We start from the raw sequence: 14,404 nt of genomic DNA, 5'->3' as shown, positions 1-14,404 counted from the left end.
CCGGCCCGCGGCTCCCGGCGGCGGCGGGGCGGAGCTGCCGCTGCGGGGCCGGGGCCGGGGCCGGGGCCGGGGCCGGTGCGGGGCCGGCGGCTCGGGGCCTTCCGTGCCTCACAACCCGATTCCGCCCAGCACCTCGCAGCCCCGTCCGCCAGTACAGCCCAGTGCCCCCAGTTCAGACCGGCACCTCACACCCCCACAGCCCCGTCCCCCAGTACAGCCCAGTGCCCCCAGTTCAGCCAGTGCCCCCAGTTCATTGTGGCACCTCACACCCCCACAGCCCCATCCCTCAGTACAGCCCAGTGCCCCCAGTTCAGACCGGCACCTCGCACCCCCACAGCCCCGTCCCCCAGTACAACCCAGTGTCCCCAGTTCAGACCGGCACCTCACACCCCCACAGCCCCATCCCCCAGTACAGCCCAGTGTCTCCAGTTCAGACCGGCACCTAGCACCGCCACAGCCCTGTCCACCAGTACAGCCCAGTGTCCCCAGTTCAGACCGGCACCTCACACTCCCACAGCCCCGTCTGCCAGTACAGCCCAGTGCCCCCAGTTCAGACCGGCACCTCACACTCCCACAGCCCCGTCTGCCAGTACAGCCCAGTGCCCCCAGTTCAGACCGGCACCTAGCACCGCCACAGCCCTGTCCACCAGTACAGCCCAGTGTCCCCAGTTCAGACCGGCACCTCACACTCCCACAGCCCCGTCCCCCAGTACAGCCCAGTGCCCCGAGTTCAGACCGGCACCTCGCACCCCCACAGTCCTGTCCACCAGTACAGCCCAGTGTCCCCAGTTCAGACCGGCACCTTGCACCCCCACAGCCCTGTCCACCAGTACAGCCCAGTGCCCCCAGTTCAGCCCAGCACCTCACACCCCTACCCAGCACTCCCACTTCAACAGAGGACTTGGAGTTCAGTCCAGCACAGCCCCCCCCCCCCCAGGACTCCCCTCAACCAGCCCAGTGTCCCCAGTTTAGACCCGTACTTCCCATGCCCATGGACACCACTCCCTGTTCCTGGCACCCCTAGTTTATCCCAGTGCTTCACCCACCCACAGCCAGCTCAGCCCAGTGCCCCCAGCACGGCCCAGCACCCCCCGTTCAGCTGCAGACCCAGCCTGTGTGTGGTGGCCCCCCGGCCCCCCAGCCATGGTGCTGGCCCTGGAGCCCTCGTGCAGGGGCTGCCGGAGGCCTGGGCCGCCCATTCCCATTTCTTTCCATTGGCCTTTTTGGGTCATTTTTAGTGATTCTGGCAAACGGCAGCGAGGGCTCGTCGCTCCCCCCCGGGCTCGCCGTCACAGGATGCCTGCAGGAGGCAGGCTGTGGAAGTGGGAATGTTTGGCTCCCCGTGCTCCTGGAAAGGCGCGCTCGATCTTGTTTCTCACGTTCGGTGCAAGAGCCCAGGTGCTTACAGCGCTGCGACAACTTGCCTTGTGGTGCCTGGAAAGTTACGCCTGCCCCTGGCTTAGTAAGAGTAACAGCTGGCAGCTGTCTTGGTGCGTTCGTCTTATTTTGTGTTTAACCGAGATCCGAAAATTATCAGCAATTATGCTAGAGGATATCCTGGGGTTTGCGTGTAAATTCTTCTGCATTTGATTGCAATATTTGGGTATTTGAACGCTCCGAGATATCCCCACTCTGGATGTTGCTCTGCAATTCCCCCCGGGGACATCGGGCAGAGGTGGGTGGCTGAAGAGGGAGATGAGCACACGCAGCGCGGGCGTAATCTGCAGGGCCACCCTCCGCAAGGCCGGCGATAACAATTGCAGCAAGAGAAGGTGTCGCTGAGGGGGGAGAATTGTCTGAGGGTGATTAAAGAGCAGTCGTATTATCATGGCAGAGCATTCCTCGTGCATCAGCACTGGGCAGCTACGTTAAAATTTCCCAATGTGGCTGCTTCAAAGCGTAATTGTACTTTCTTAAATAATAAATTACAGACATATTTGTCATTTCCAGCTCTTGGAGGCTGTAGTTTAGTGAAAGCAAAGTGTTGCAAGCTGGTAGGAAATTAAAGAATAAAGCCAGGACTTAGATTCCATTTTTAAGATTTCCGAAACTTAATACACCCAAAATTTTCAGAGTTAGAGCAGACATGTGCCACCTTATCCACGGGAATTCCCTCTGAGGGGGAGGCAGCCCCCGTGGAGAATCCAGGCCCGTGGGGAAAGTTATCCCTGATCCCACAGAGGTGCCATTCAACCGGTCGCTGGGTTTACAGTCGGGGCTGATTTACAAACAGGCCTGTTGCTCGCTTCTGCCTTTTAAAATGAGAAACTCTGGCAGCCTGCTCTTGGAACAGGATTAAAAAAGACCTGTGTTAATACTAAAAATCACCTTTGGTGTCACCTTCGGTGACATTTCACAGGTTCGTGACAAAGATTCATCATCTGCCCAGGGCTGGACATTCTGCTACGGGTCAAGGACTGATAACTAGGAGAAGCAGCAGCAAGAGAGGAAGGCAGGTCTGGTGGGGTTGCGCAGAGGACGTAGCTTCAGTGTCGGCCCTGTGACCAGGGCAGCACCAGCGATCGTGTGGTCCAACTCCTTGCTCAGGCCAGGACCTCCACGGTTGGACTCGATGATCTTAGAGGTCTTTTTCCAACCTTAATGATTCTATGATTCTGTGACTCACTACCCCGTGGGTGGCTGGGCTGGGATGGAGGAACTTGGCTGAGAGGTCCATGTGAGGACAGAGACGGTGGCTCTCCGTGTCACGCTGTGGCACACGGCCAAGGATCACGCTTCTCCCACCAGGCACGTTCCTGAGGAGTTCCTGCAGCCGTCCCCAGCGCAGCCCTGATTCTGGGCAAGCAGTGAGCTCCTCCTAGGAAACCTCTGTCACCTTTTGGCTGCTCTGGCTTTTGTGATAGTGCAAGAGTAACTCTCAGAAAATGAATTCAAATTCCATAAAGATTTCAGCGACGACAAACCCTCCTGTGTGGGCATCACTCTGATTCTCATGTCTACACAGACCTTAATCCTACAGTCATGGAGGATCAATGTTCAGCTTAAACAGTGGGCAGCAAAATAGGAAGGAGTCCTGATGGTCTCTGCCTTATCCCTGGGAATATCTGGGTCACGGTCGCTTCCCCCAAGCGTTGATTGAGTGACCTCTGATTAAAAGCACTGAGGAGAGCTTGGAGCACAGCCATGCAGCGGGCAATGTAAGAGGCAGCATTTTGGGGAGGAGACAAAAACATTACATAAATGTATATTTAACAACAGCATCTTTATTTTCAAAGTGATTTTTCTACGGGAAAACTGGAGGTTTTTTAAAATGCGTGTAGCAGGCAATGATGAATACAGCCTCCCTCGATACCTCCATCCATTAAGCTGTATAAACTGAATATCACCTTTTCCTGCTGGAAAGGACCGCTGCCCATGCCGTCAGTGGCACTTCTAATGGGGGACTGCTCTGCGCTGCAGCTGTGTAGCCAGCCAGTTAGCTCCGGGTTTTCAGTGGGCATGTATGGCATTTATCAAGGGGAGGATATACAAAGAGCACTCTGATAATATTCCTTATTATAAAGCGATTGTCTTCATCGGGTCACAAGTGAGTCCCGTCTTGTATCCCTTCTTAAAGCGAGGTACCGAGAGAAGTGGATTACCCAGCCACCCAGCCAGTGGGCAGCTGTGGTCCTGAACACAAATTAAATCCCAGATGCGGTGTTGGCCCCCACAGAGGGGATGATAATGCAAGATCACCGAACCCAGCCAGGCTTGCAGACCAAGAAGCATGAAGTGCTTTGTGCCTGCCCTTTGGGAAAGCCCAAGGTTTCTCCTGCTTCATGTGACAGCTCACATGCAGAGAGGCTTAAAGTCAGAGCCCAGTGCGACGCACAAGGGGTGGGTCAGAGCCCTTCTGCGAGCGCCACTGCAGCCACCAGGACACTGGGGACACCAGAGGATACAGCAGCAGCTGTCTGACCCCATCCCTACTGCTTCTCTAGCACCACTGGTTCATTCCCACCTGACCCCAGAGCCACAGCCCCGGGAGAGTGGGGTCTATTTTGCCACTTTGGTACAGATAACCGTTGGCTGGACATACTCCAATGCACGCATGATCCAAGTATCATTAGATCCCTAGAAGGGCTTTCCTCTTAGCAGGACGACCACGTCTGGGGAGCATCCTCTGTAGCAGTCAGTAGCATTGCTGTGAAACACAGACACATCTTGGCAAGGAATCTGGCGTATACATATCAACCTCCTCAGCGCAAGCGTGCAAGGCTGTTTGGGCAGAGAACACTATCTGACCTCTCTGAGGTACCAGCCAGCTTTCCGTGCACGGCTGCCAGCACTCGGTGGTGATGTGTACGGCTGCTGTAGTTTATCAGGCTGGCAGAGAGGTTTACCTCTGCTTCATGTGCTGGCAGGATATTCATTCCCTGAGGTTCAGCAGCGACCATCTCCAGTAGGGTATTTCTTTGACACTTTGCCCACTTCTCTGTGATTACAGACCTGTGCTGATCTTCCTTTGCTTGTTTGGTCCTTCACCCATCAAGTGTGCCCATCTATCATGGGACCAGGCTTTCCTGGGCACATCCAGCCCGTAGCACAGCACACGCCAGCACTGGCTGTGGTGCTGAGGGCTATTTTACAGCACAAGGGGTAATTAACAGTAAGAACCATGCAGCTAGAAATCAGAGACATGCAGTATGAGGCATTTTGTGATGAAAAAAAAGAGCCTGACTGGGCTTTCTCACACCATACTTCTAGGACCATCCTCGATTTCATAAGCTCTCTCTCCCTGTATCCACAGGGATCATTGCTGTTATAAGCAGTACCAACTGCGGAGTGCATCCCTAATTCTTTGCAAGAAGTTGGCAAAGTGAAGCCCTGGCAGTGCTGAAGCAAATGGCAAAATCTCCACTGATTCCCACAAAATCAGGGACTCGCTCCCCCTCTGAACTACCCTGCACATCTCCCAGCCTGTCCCTAGCACTACCTAGGAATAATTAAATATGAGATATTGGGCCACACGGCAGCCACAGGTGCTGGAAGTGTATGGTATGCTGCAGAAAGGCCCGGAGTCTTGTGGTCGCATCTGTGAAGCAAGGGAGAAAATGCAGATTTTTCTCCTTACGATGCTTGAAGTCCATATGCTCCTCAGCTTAAAGATGTGTCCTAACGCTCCATCGCTGGAATTTTCCAGCATTATCTCTCTGACCATGTATCAATATGTGTCCAGACAATTTCTTCGGGCCCCACGGCCATTACGTTAAGAAGCAAGAAGCTGATAACGCCAGCAAGCCAGGAGGCCAGTGCAGTGACCCTTGCCAAAATAGGCATTGTTTCACGGGGAGATAAGAGTCTCCCACCTCCATGGGTGGGCCTCTGGAGTCACCAATGAGCGTGGACAGGCGCCAAGGTCCGTTCTCCCCTTCCTCTTTATAACCAGGGCTGCCAGGGCGACGAGTCCAAACCCGCTCTGAGTGTTCATCGCAAGGCACCTGAGCCTGCACCCTCCTGCACAATGACACTGACTCAAGCCGAGAAGGCCGCCGTGGTCACCATCTGGGCAAAGGTGGCTACCCAAGCCGATGCCATTGGGGCAGAATCACTGGAGAGGTAAGTCCCCCAAAACCCCTCCGAAGAGGGTGCTGCTGTTAGGGTGCATCTCCTGTAAAACTTGCATGAGCGAGAGCACACTGGGACCGGTGAGAGTTGAGGGATGACCTCCACGTTGTTTGGTATGTAATATTCTGGAATTATATCTGTGCTACTAAATGCTAATAGATGGCTGCAAAATCTTACAGCAAAACATTTCTAAGCAATTCTAAAGGTTTATTTCCCATTATAGCAATTCAGAAGAATTCATAGCCAGGAGCCCTGGCGAGGAATTCAAAGTCATTCATACTCAGTGTCCTGAACTAGGGTTATCACTGTCAGGAATGAACTTCAAGTGGTTTATTGTACAAGTGATGCAATTTCTATACGAGTGATGCAATTTCTCTTGCAATTTCTAGGCATTAAGAGAATAGGTGTCCACTAAATTCACCGGATACACGTTTCATTGTTCCAGTTGATAAGTAACAAACTGTTAGGAAACAAGACAACTGGACCCCTGCATGAAGTAGAGCACAGTAATCCAAAGTTCATACAAATTAAGCAAGCTGGCACAAAAGGGATAATAGTCTGGAAATTGCTTAGAAATTATGATGTTATTCAAAGTTAGTTAAATGTTATTTACAGCCCAATATAAAGTATTGCGATACTCCTTCCACGACTCTGAGTACCACTCATATCAATTCTAGTTCGTTCAGCTCCTATTAGTTTGAAGAACCTGCAAATTGGCTTACCTTGTAATATAGGAAATGTAGTGACAATTTGGGGCTATTATTTATTTTAAAATACCTCAAAAAACCAGAAAATACGTTAAGTTTAAAATTATTTTTAACATTTCATTCTTCTCTAGTACGTACAGGTTAGCCCACTGTCTAATCTGCACATACTGCAGAAGAGGTTTAGGAGCAGAAAGACCTTCTTGATGCAAGCTTCAAGACCCCAAAGCTCTGTTACAACCGCTAAGGAGTGCACTTCTGTAGCTGCCAGGTTTACACGGCACTGGCTCTGAGGTTTTACCACCTCATGCATGTCGCTTCCACTGCTGAATCTCGTTCTCATGTTCTCCTCCAGGCTTTTCTCCAGCTACCCCCAGACAAAAACCTACTTCCCTCACTTTGATCTTAGCCAAGGCTCAGTTCAGCTTCGTGGTCATGGCTCCAAGGTCATGAACGCCATCGGGGAAGCTGTGAAGCACATTGATGACATTAGAGGCGCTTTGGCCAAACTCAGTGAGCTGCACGCTTACATCCTCAGGGTGGACCCAGTGAACTTCAAGGTGAGTGAGCACAGAGACCTTCAGGGATGAAAACTGCCATCACAGAACCAGTGACCACTGATGGCAGCTTGATCCCTGACCGCACTGCACAGCCTTGTCAACTCATCTCGCTGCTTGTTCCCCGCCTGATTTTTAACCTGAGACTGGATCTTTTAATGAAAGATCCGGTCTAGCTCAAGCAAAGAACCACTCGGGGCTCCTACGGTTTGTGTTACACAGACTCGAGTCTCTGCCGCCTTTCTTGTAATTTAGGAACCTCCCTCACAAGTCAAGTTCTATCACCTGTCTTGAACAAAGTAAATTCTAAACATTTCCACTTTGTTGCATTTCCTTTTGGGGAGGAGGGAAGGGATGTTTGGAAAGAGGGAGTGGTATCGAGTGGTGCCTTTTGTCCTATACCAAAGGCAACTCTGCTTCTTCACACATAGCATCAGGCAGCAGCGCTACCTGGTTGGGACACGTACGCTGGGACCGAGACTGACATCTGTTACTGATTACGATGGATTTCATCTTGTTTTACCTTACAGCTGCTTTCCCACTGTATCCTGTGCTCCGTGGCTGCCCGCTATCCCAGTGACTTCACCCCAGAAGTTCATGCTGCGTGGGACAAGTTCCTGTCCAGTGTTTCCTCTGTCCTGACTGAGAAGTACAGATAAATGGCCTCCACGGAGGGTGAGGGACGCACATCCATGGTGCACCCCAGCTGCCAGGCTCTCAAATGCAGTCCTCTCAAATCCTCTATGCAGGGGCTCGGTCATCTGCAAAACCCAATAAATAATTCAAATGTGAGCTATGGTCTCTGTGCTTTCATCTCCATGTGTTCCACCTACACCTTACTGTTCAGGCAGGCGTGTTCTGAAATGTCTGCACAATATGGGGGGGAAAATACTAAGCTGTGCAAATTCATGCACTAATTCATGTACTAATGAATTCAGGTACTAATTCATGTGCTAAGCTGTGTAAATTCATTTGGAATAACGTAACATTGAGCAGAAGCCCAGAACAGGCTAGAGCCCTGTGACTGCTACTGCTCACCGAAGGTAGATCCACCAGAGACTGTTTCCAGGCTGACCAGGAAAGAATCTTTTACCCTGCTAGGATATTGAATGCACCCAGGCTTTTTGTTCGGCCTATCCAAAACCCATCACAGCCTGTTCTGAACAAAACCTGCATTGCCATGTGTAGGGATGTGCCCAGAGCGATGCTGGGCATTGTCTTCTCATGCTCCTCTCCGTGGGGTATGGACGGTATCTGATGTGCTTCATGAACACTTTGGGCTATCACACCTGCTAGACAGGTTTGGTAAAGGGACCATCCCCTCAGCTTGACTTCTCTTCTTTTTATACGGAGAACTTTACATGCATTTGAAATTTGAGAATACTAGTGGCCACTGGAGATCAGTGTTGATGGCATCTGGGGGACCACAAATTCCCGGGGTTTCTGTGGAAAGCAGCGACAGGGAAGAGTAGAGAACTGGTGGTCACCCTGGGGGGAGCACAGGGCCCCTCCATACTTACCTGTGGTGGGTTAACCCCGGTGGGCAGCTAAGCACAACACAGTCGCTCACTCACTCCCCCTCCTCCATGGGATGAGGGGAAGAGGAAAGGAAGAATAAAAGCAAGAAAACTTGGGGGTCAAGAACAAACAAAGAAACAAACAAACAGAAATAATTATTTAATAAGTGAAGGATAAATGGAACAAGAGGGAAGAAAACAAAACAAAACAGGTGATGCAAAGGCAACCACTCCCCACCTCCCACGGGTAGACGGATGCCCAGCAAGTTCCTGAGCAAAAAAGATGGGTACCCCCCCTAAAACTCCCTAAAACCCCCTCTTTTCGCTCTTATTGCAGAGCATGGTGTTGTATGGTATGAAATACCTCTTTGGTTAGTTGGGGTCATCTGCCCGCTTGTGTCCCGTGCCAGCGTATCGTGCACCCCAAAGTCTATTCCCAGCGTGAGAAGCAGAGATGGCCCTGATGCTGCGCAAGCACTGCTCAGCGAAGCCCAGAGCATCACTGTGTTGTCAGGGCTGGCTTGCTCAAAAATCTCACACAGAGCGCCATGTGAGCTGCTGTGAAGAAAATTATTTACCGGGTGACATTCACTGCCCATGCCTGTCTCAGAGGACTTCTGACGTGAAAAGGTGGGTGCAAAGTCTGAAGCACGCTCTGATCGACAACCTGAACTGGCGCTGCAAGCTGTGGTCCTCATCTCATTTACAACATTTTGTGACTGTGTCTGGGTAAAGGGGAGAGAGACGGCGCGGAACCTCTGAGGCCACCGAATTGCTCTAAACGTGTCACACAGTAGTACCGCAGCAGATTTTAAAACATTCCACACTTGTGGGTCTCAGGTAACCTGAACATTTAAATCCACAACTTAGACAGTAGGTCAGCATCTGGTGTGTCCCTAACCCCAAATTTGTACCAAAGGCGTTGTACAGAGGCTGAGCGAAGGATGTGACAGTCCCCAACCACCATATGCCCTGCGGAATGTCCCAGCGTTTACGGAGAGGCAGGAGCACACACTGGGGTGGGAAGAAGGGAAGAAGCCCAGGCCTGACTAGCATCACAGGATGGACTTTGGGAAGACCGCGCGCCCAAAACGAAGGTTCTTCCCCACCCAGGTTTCTCCGGGCTGCCGGAGAGGTGGTGTTTCCCATGGTAGATCCCCAGCGCGACCCGGGAGGGCTTGTCCGTGGCTCCTGCTCAGAGGCCCACGGGCTCTTTGGGCAGAGAGGGGCTGGATACGCTGCAGTCTGAAGGACATGAGGGGCACGTGTGGGACCCACCCTGACACCCGTGGAGCCAGGGAGGACCCTGGCCCAGCCGGGGGAGAATGGTGGATCCCAACAGGAGACTTGAGGGCACGCCGGCCGGCGAGGCCGAGGCTGTGGCACACGTGGGACGTGCCCATGGCTGCTGCTGACCACGGGGCAGCCGGCCGGGCGCTGCCCCCGGCCCCCAGCCTGGCACGGGGCTGGTGCAGTGGGGCAGCTCAGGGCAGCCGGGCCCCCTCGGGGCCTCCTTGGGGCTGGGCCCCCCGGGGCAGCCAGGGCCCCCCGGGGCAGCCGGGGCCCCCCGAGGCAGCCGGGGCCCCCCGAGGCAGCGCCGCAGCCGCTCCCTGGGCCCGGCACTGCACGGCTGCGGCCCCCCCGCCCCTCGGCGCCGATAAGATAAGGCCGGGGCGGAGGTGCCGGCTACTATAAGAGGGTGTTCCCGTGGGTGCTGCTGCCACCGAGACCTGACCACCGCCAGCCGCTGCCATGCTGACCGCCGACGACAAGAAGCTGATCCAGCAGGTCTGGGAGAAGGTGCTGGGCCACCAGGAGGACTTTGGAGCCGAGGCCCTGGAGAGGTGCGTGCCGGGCCCGGGGACCCCACGGGCGAGGGGGGCGAGCGGGTGGGAGCCCCACGGGGGGCCGGTGTGGGGGTCAGCGGCACTGACCGTCCTGCTCCGGCAGGATGTTCATCACCTACCCTCAGACCAAGACCTACTTCCCCCACTTCGACCTGCACCACGGCTCCGAACAGATCCGTGGCCACGGCAAGAAGGTGGTGGGCGCCTTGGGCAACGCCGTCAAGAGCCTGGACAACCTCAGCCAGGCCCTGTCCGAGCTCAGCAACCTGCACGCCTATAACCTGCGCGTCGACCCCGTCAACTTCAAGGCAGGCGGGGGACGGGGAGCGGGGGACGGGGAGCGGGCCGGGGGGCCAGGGGCCGTAGCGGTGGTGCTGATCCCCGTTTTGCCTTGCAGCTGCTGTCGCAGTGCTTCCAGGTGGTGCTGGCCGTGCACCTGGGCAAAGACTACACCCCTGAGGTGCACGCCGCCTTCGACAAGTTCCTGTCGGCCGTGGCCGCCGTGCTGGCCGAGAAGTACAGATGAGCCATCGCCCGCGCCCGGTTGCCATCAATAAAGACACCTTTGCTGCAGCACCGAGTCCGTCTGTGCTGGGGCCGGGCGCCGGGGTGGGGGGGGTGTTGCAGTGCTGCCATCGGAGGGAGGGAGGGGGGGAGGTAGAAGTCCAGCTGTGGTACAGGGGGGCAGCACTGGCCATGGGCTCCCTGGGTGCCCCCCAGGGCCCTGCCTGCTTCCATCCCCAGCTTGGGATGCGGCCAATGCTGGTGGCAGGACCTGGGGAATGGAGCTCAGCCTGTCGCCTCACTGTGCCTGCATCCCTCTGGGGAGCCGGGGGGAAGGATGCGCCAAGCCAAATGCGGTTCTTGCATCCCCTTGAAGGATTCTCCGGGGGGGTAGGATTAATCCCTCCTGACTCCATCTGTCACGACAGTTGTTTAGAACTTTATTGGGGATGCTGTGGGAGCTAAGGGCCTGCATGAGCTCCACAGGCAATCAGACAAGTTCATGGAGTGAAAAAAATCCACTACAGACCATTAAACACAAACACTGTTCTTGAGCTTAAGCCCCCGAGCCACAGATCCCCATCGACCGCCAGGGGGGTGCCCCCACCCCTGCCCCGGGGGTCTGCCCTTCCCGGGCAGGGTGGGAGCGGGGCGGGCAGAGCTGCAGTCCCACACAGGGCCACCGGTTTCAGGGTTTTGGAGCCTGAATTAAAAAAAAATCATTGTCTTTAGATCACAGGTGATGGGTTATAAGATACTAAGCTGGGTTTGCTCTGCGCTGTGACACCAGAGGGGGGAGATGAGCGTTCCTGAGGGATGGGAGACGGCGCATCGGGAGAGCGGTGCCTGCCGAGTGCAGGCAGCGGCCGGGCGCTGGGTGTGCAGGGACCCTGCCTGCACAGAAACCCAGGGCTGCGGGTCCCCGGGCCACGCCGGCCCCTCTCCTGCAAGTGCACTCATGAACCCGCAGCAGTTTTCCTTCATCCTCAGACACATCCCAGTCTACATCCCAGTGTCTTCATGTGCATTTACACCCATTTATTCTTGTGCCACCAGTTTGAAGGGCTCTTCTGTCTTTGCAGTTTGCCCCCCCCCACCGCTCTGCCGCTGTTTCCCTCGGCTCCGCTCCCCAGAAGATCAGCCCCCCCGTCCTCCCCTCCTTCCCTGCTCTGAAACGGTGCCAGCTCCGCTAATCTCCCCCAAACACAAATGATAAGAACCGTCGGCCATGGAGGAAACACGGGTGTGAACTGTCCCGTCTGCCTGCGCCAGCTCTCGAACCTACTGGAAGCACCACAGGCCCCCTCACCCTCCTCACCTTCCTCGTCTTCTTCACCATCCTCATCTTCCTTGCCCTTCTTGCCTTCCTCGCCTTCATCATTTGGGGCACGCGGAGCCTGTGGTGCCTTCCTTCCCCGGCTGTGAGCTCCTGCTGCTGCAGGCCAGCGCTTGCATCAGTGCCCGGCGCGGATCCCCGTGGCTCTGCCGAGTGTCCCCCCTTCCCAGGAGTCAGGACCACCCAGTCCCCCGCAGCACTGGGGCCAGCAGAGAGAGGGCTGGGGCAGGGGGGCTCCGGGGTCTGTGTGCAAAGGGATGTGACTGCGGTTTGGGGAGCAGGGGGTGAAGAGGGCACACACTTTGGGGTACACCGGTTTGGGGTGCGCTGAGGGAACAAGAGCAGTAGGTGCAGTGGGGCAGCGTGGATGAGTGGCTGTGTATATAGGGGCCGCGTCGGATGGCAGGGTGTGTATAGGGGCAGCGCGCGTGTGCAGGGACAGTGTGTGCACAGGGGCTGTGTTGGATGGCGGGGTGTGTATAGGGGCAGCGTGCGTGGTGCATGCATAGGGGCCGTGTTAGACGCAGTGTGTATAGGGGCAGCATGTGTGTGTGCAAGGACGGTGCATGCATAGGGGCCGTTTTAGACGCAGGGTGTATAGGGGCAGCATGCGTGTGTGCAAGGACGGTGCATGCATAGGGGCCGTGTTAGACGCAGTGTGTATAGGGGCAGCATGTGTGTGTGCAAGGACGGTGCATGCATAGGGGCCGTGTTAGACGCAGTGTGTATAGGGGCAGCGTGCGTGTGTGCAAGGACGGTGCATGCATAGGGGCCGTGTTAGACGCAGTGTGTATAGGGGCAGCGTGCGTGTGTGCAAGGACGGTGCATGCATAGGGGCCGTGTTAGACGCAGTGTGTATAGGGGCAGCGTGCGTGTGTGCAAGGACGGTGCATGCATAGGGGCCGTGTTAGATGCAGCGTGTGCAGGGGCAGTGCGTGTGCCGGGGTGTTCACGTGTGTGCGCGGAGGCTGTGTTGGATGGGTCAGTCTGTACGTGCGGGTGCCCGTGCCCAGCCCTGCAGCCAGCCTGTGCCAGAGGGGACGGACGCCCCAGCCTGCGCTGGTGCAAGCCCTAACCCTAATCCCGACTCAAAATCCAGCTGGTGCCGGGGGGCAGAGACCCCCCAGCCGGGCCAGTGCTGCGGGGAGGAGCAGGGTGCGGTGCTGGCGGGGGTGGACGGGCGGCGGCCCCGCCTGGCCGGGGTCCAGCGCCGGCGGGGCTGGGGCTGGAAGCGGGGCGGGCGGGGGGGCGGGCGGTGCCCCAGCACCGCATATAAGGGCGGCGGCAGCCGGCGGGGGCACCCGTGCTGGGGGCTGCCAACGCGGAGGTGACACCATGGTGCTGTCCGCCACCGACAAGACCAATGTGAAGGGCATCTTCTCCAAAATCGGCGGCCATGCCGAGGAGTACGGCGCCGAGACCCTGGAGAGGTACGTGTCCATCCCCACCGTCATCCCCCCGCCTGTCTGTCCCCGACTCCCTCCCATCTGCCCCCATCCTCTCCCCATCCACCACTGTCCCTGTCCTACATGACCCTGTCCCTGTCTTATCTGTCCCCATCCCCATCCGTCCCTGACCCCCTCTGTCCTCCAGGATGTTCTCCACCTACCCCCAGACCAAGACCTACTTCCCCCACTTCGACCTGCACCACGGCTCCGCTCAGGTCAAGGCGCACGGCAAGAAGGTGGCGGGTGCACTGGTCGAGGCTGCCAACCACATCGATGACATCGCGGGTGCCCTCTCCAAGCTCAGCGACCTCCACGCCCAAAAGCTCCGCGTGGACCCTGTCAACTTCAAAGTGAGCATCTGGGAAGGGGTGACCAGCCCGGCTCCCCTCCTGCACCCCCCTGGCCACCCCCTCGCCTCACCCCCTTGCTCACCATCTCCTTTTGCCTTTCAGCTGCTGGGCCAATGCTTCCTGGTGGTGGTGGCCATCCACCACCCCTCTCTCCTGACCCCGGAGGTCCACGCTTCCCTGGACAAGTTCCTGTGCGCCGTGGGCAACGTGCTGACTGCCAAGTACCGTTAAGACGGCACCATGGCTAGAGCTGGACCCAACCGACTGCCAGCCCTCCGACAGCGAGCAGCCAAATGATCTGAAATAAAATCTGTTGCATTTGCGCTCCAGCCCTGGCGTCCTGCTCTGGTTGCTGCCCGCGGGGAGGGAGCGGGAGGGATTCGCTCCGGGAGTCCGAACTGGGAGTCCCCCCCTGCCAGGTGGGCATGCGGACGAAATGGGCTCTGGTTTTGCTGTCTCTGAGAGAGGTTTTGCTCTCTCTGAGGGTGGTGGTGCCCGGCAGACAGACACTGCTCTGCCAGCCGTGGGGCTGCGGGAGCAAGCAGAGCATTTCCAGGCACTGGTGGAGGG

The 14,404-nt window shown here is 56.4% G+C and overlaps 3 protein-coding genes and 1 long non-coding RNA gene across 5 annotated transcripts; 3 read left to right on the top strand and 1 right to left on the bottom strand.

Annotated features, from left to right (window-relative positions):
- The first annotated feature begins 1,290 nt into the window (after positions 1-1,290).
- Positions 1,291-7,600, top strand: LOC142089442 (hemoglobin subunit pi). Of its 2 annotated transcripts, none has more exons than XM_075166019.1 (4): positions 1,291-1,490; positions 5,393-5,562; positions 6,631-6,835; positions 7,363-7,600. In XM_075166019.1, the coding sequence occupies exons 2-4, from the start codon at positions 5,468-5,470 to the stop codon at positions 7,489-7,491; spliced, it is 429 nt and encodes a 142-aa protein (XP_075022120.1). In that variant the 5' UTR covers positions 1,291-1,490; positions 5,393-5,467; the 3' UTR covers positions 7,492-7,600. The 2 variants fall into 2 exon arrangements, with proteins under 2 accessions (XP_075022120.1, XP_075022119.1); XM_075166018.1 differs by lacking the exon at positions 1,291-1,490 and adding an exon at positions 1,561-1,675.
- A 2,370-nt stretch (positions 7,601-9,970) lies between these two features.
- LOC142089444 (hemoglobin subunit alpha-2) lies at positions 9,971-10,769 on the top strand. Its single transcript, XM_075166021.1, has 3 exons — positions 9,971-10,193; positions 10,300-10,504; positions 10,594-10,769. Exons 1-3 carry the CDS (start codon positions 10,102-10,104, stop codon positions 10,720-10,722), a joined length of 426 nt encoding a protein of 141 aa, XP_075022122.1. The 5' UTR covers positions 9,971-10,101; the 3' UTR covers positions 10,723-10,769.
- On the bottom strand, positions 10,304-13,074 carry LOC142089446 (uncharacterized). Its single transcript, XR_012676208.1, has 2 exons — positions 12,019-13,074; positions 10,304-11,403 (listed from the first exon to the last, which is right to left on the bottom strand). It is a non-coding gene; the product is annotated as an uncharacterized LOC142089446 (long non-coding RNA).
- A 144-nt stretch (positions 13,075-13,218) lies between these two features.
- LOC142089439 (hemoglobin subunit alpha-A) lies at positions 13,219-14,163 on the top strand. The gene is made up of 3 exons (XM_075166013.1): positions 13,219-13,466; positions 13,630-13,834; positions 13,937-14,163. Exons 1-3 carry the CDS (start codon positions 13,372-13,374, stop codon positions 14,063-14,065), a joined length of 429 nt encoding a protein of 142 aa, XP_075022114.1. The 5' UTR covers positions 13,219-13,371; the 3' UTR covers positions 14,066-14,163.
- Positions 14,164-14,404: the final 241 nt, after the last annotated feature.

Source organism: Calonectris borealis, chromosome 16, assembly GCF_964195595.1.
Source record: "Calonectris borealis chromosome 16, bCalBor7.hap1.2, whole genome shotgun sequence".
Classification (NCBI taxonomy): Eukaryota; Metazoa; Chordata; class Aves; order Procellariiformes; family Procellariidae; genus Calonectris; species Calonectris borealis.
This window is presented reverse-complemented; position numbering and strand designations above follow the sequence as displayed.

Bases quoted from the DNA above. Each gene is read 5' to 3' on its own strand.
- LOC142089444 (XM_075166021.1), top strand. From the start codon at position 10,102: ATGCTGACCGCCGACGACAAGAAGCTGATCCAGCAGGTCTGGGAGAAG. The intron at 10,194-10,299 runs GTGCGTGCCGGG...CTGCTCCGGCAG, and splicing joins GGAGCCGAGGCCCTGGAGAG to GATGTTCATCACCTACCCTC. The intron at 10,505-10,593 runs GCAGGCGGGGGA...TTTGCCTTGCAG, and splicing joins TCGACCCCGTCAACTTCAAG to CTGCTGTCGCAGTGCTTCCA.
- LOC142089442 (XM_075166018.1), top strand. From the start codon at position 1,637: ATGTTGCTCTGCAATTCCCCCCGGGGACATCGGGCAGAG. The intron at 1,676-5,392 runs GTGGGTGGCTGA...CTTTATAACCAG, and splicing joins CCCGGGGACATCGGGCAGAG to GGCTGCCAGGGCGACGAGTC. The intron at 6,836-7,362 runs GTGAGTGAGCAC...TTTACCTTACAG, and splicing joins TGGACCCAGTGAACTTCAAG to CTGCTTTCCCACTGTATCCT.
- LOC142089439 (XM_075166013.1), top strand. From the start codon at position 13,372: ATGGTGCTGTCCGCCACCGACAAGACCAATGTGAAGGGCATCTTCTCC. The intron at 13,467-13,629 runs GTACGTGTCCAT...TCTGTCCTCCAG, and splicing joins GGCGCCGAGACCCTGGAGAG to GATGTTCTCCACCTACCCCC. The intron at 13,835-13,936 runs GTGAGCATCTGG...TTTGCCTTTCAG, and splicing joins TGGACCCTGTCAACTTCAAA to CTGCTGGGCCAATGCTTCCT.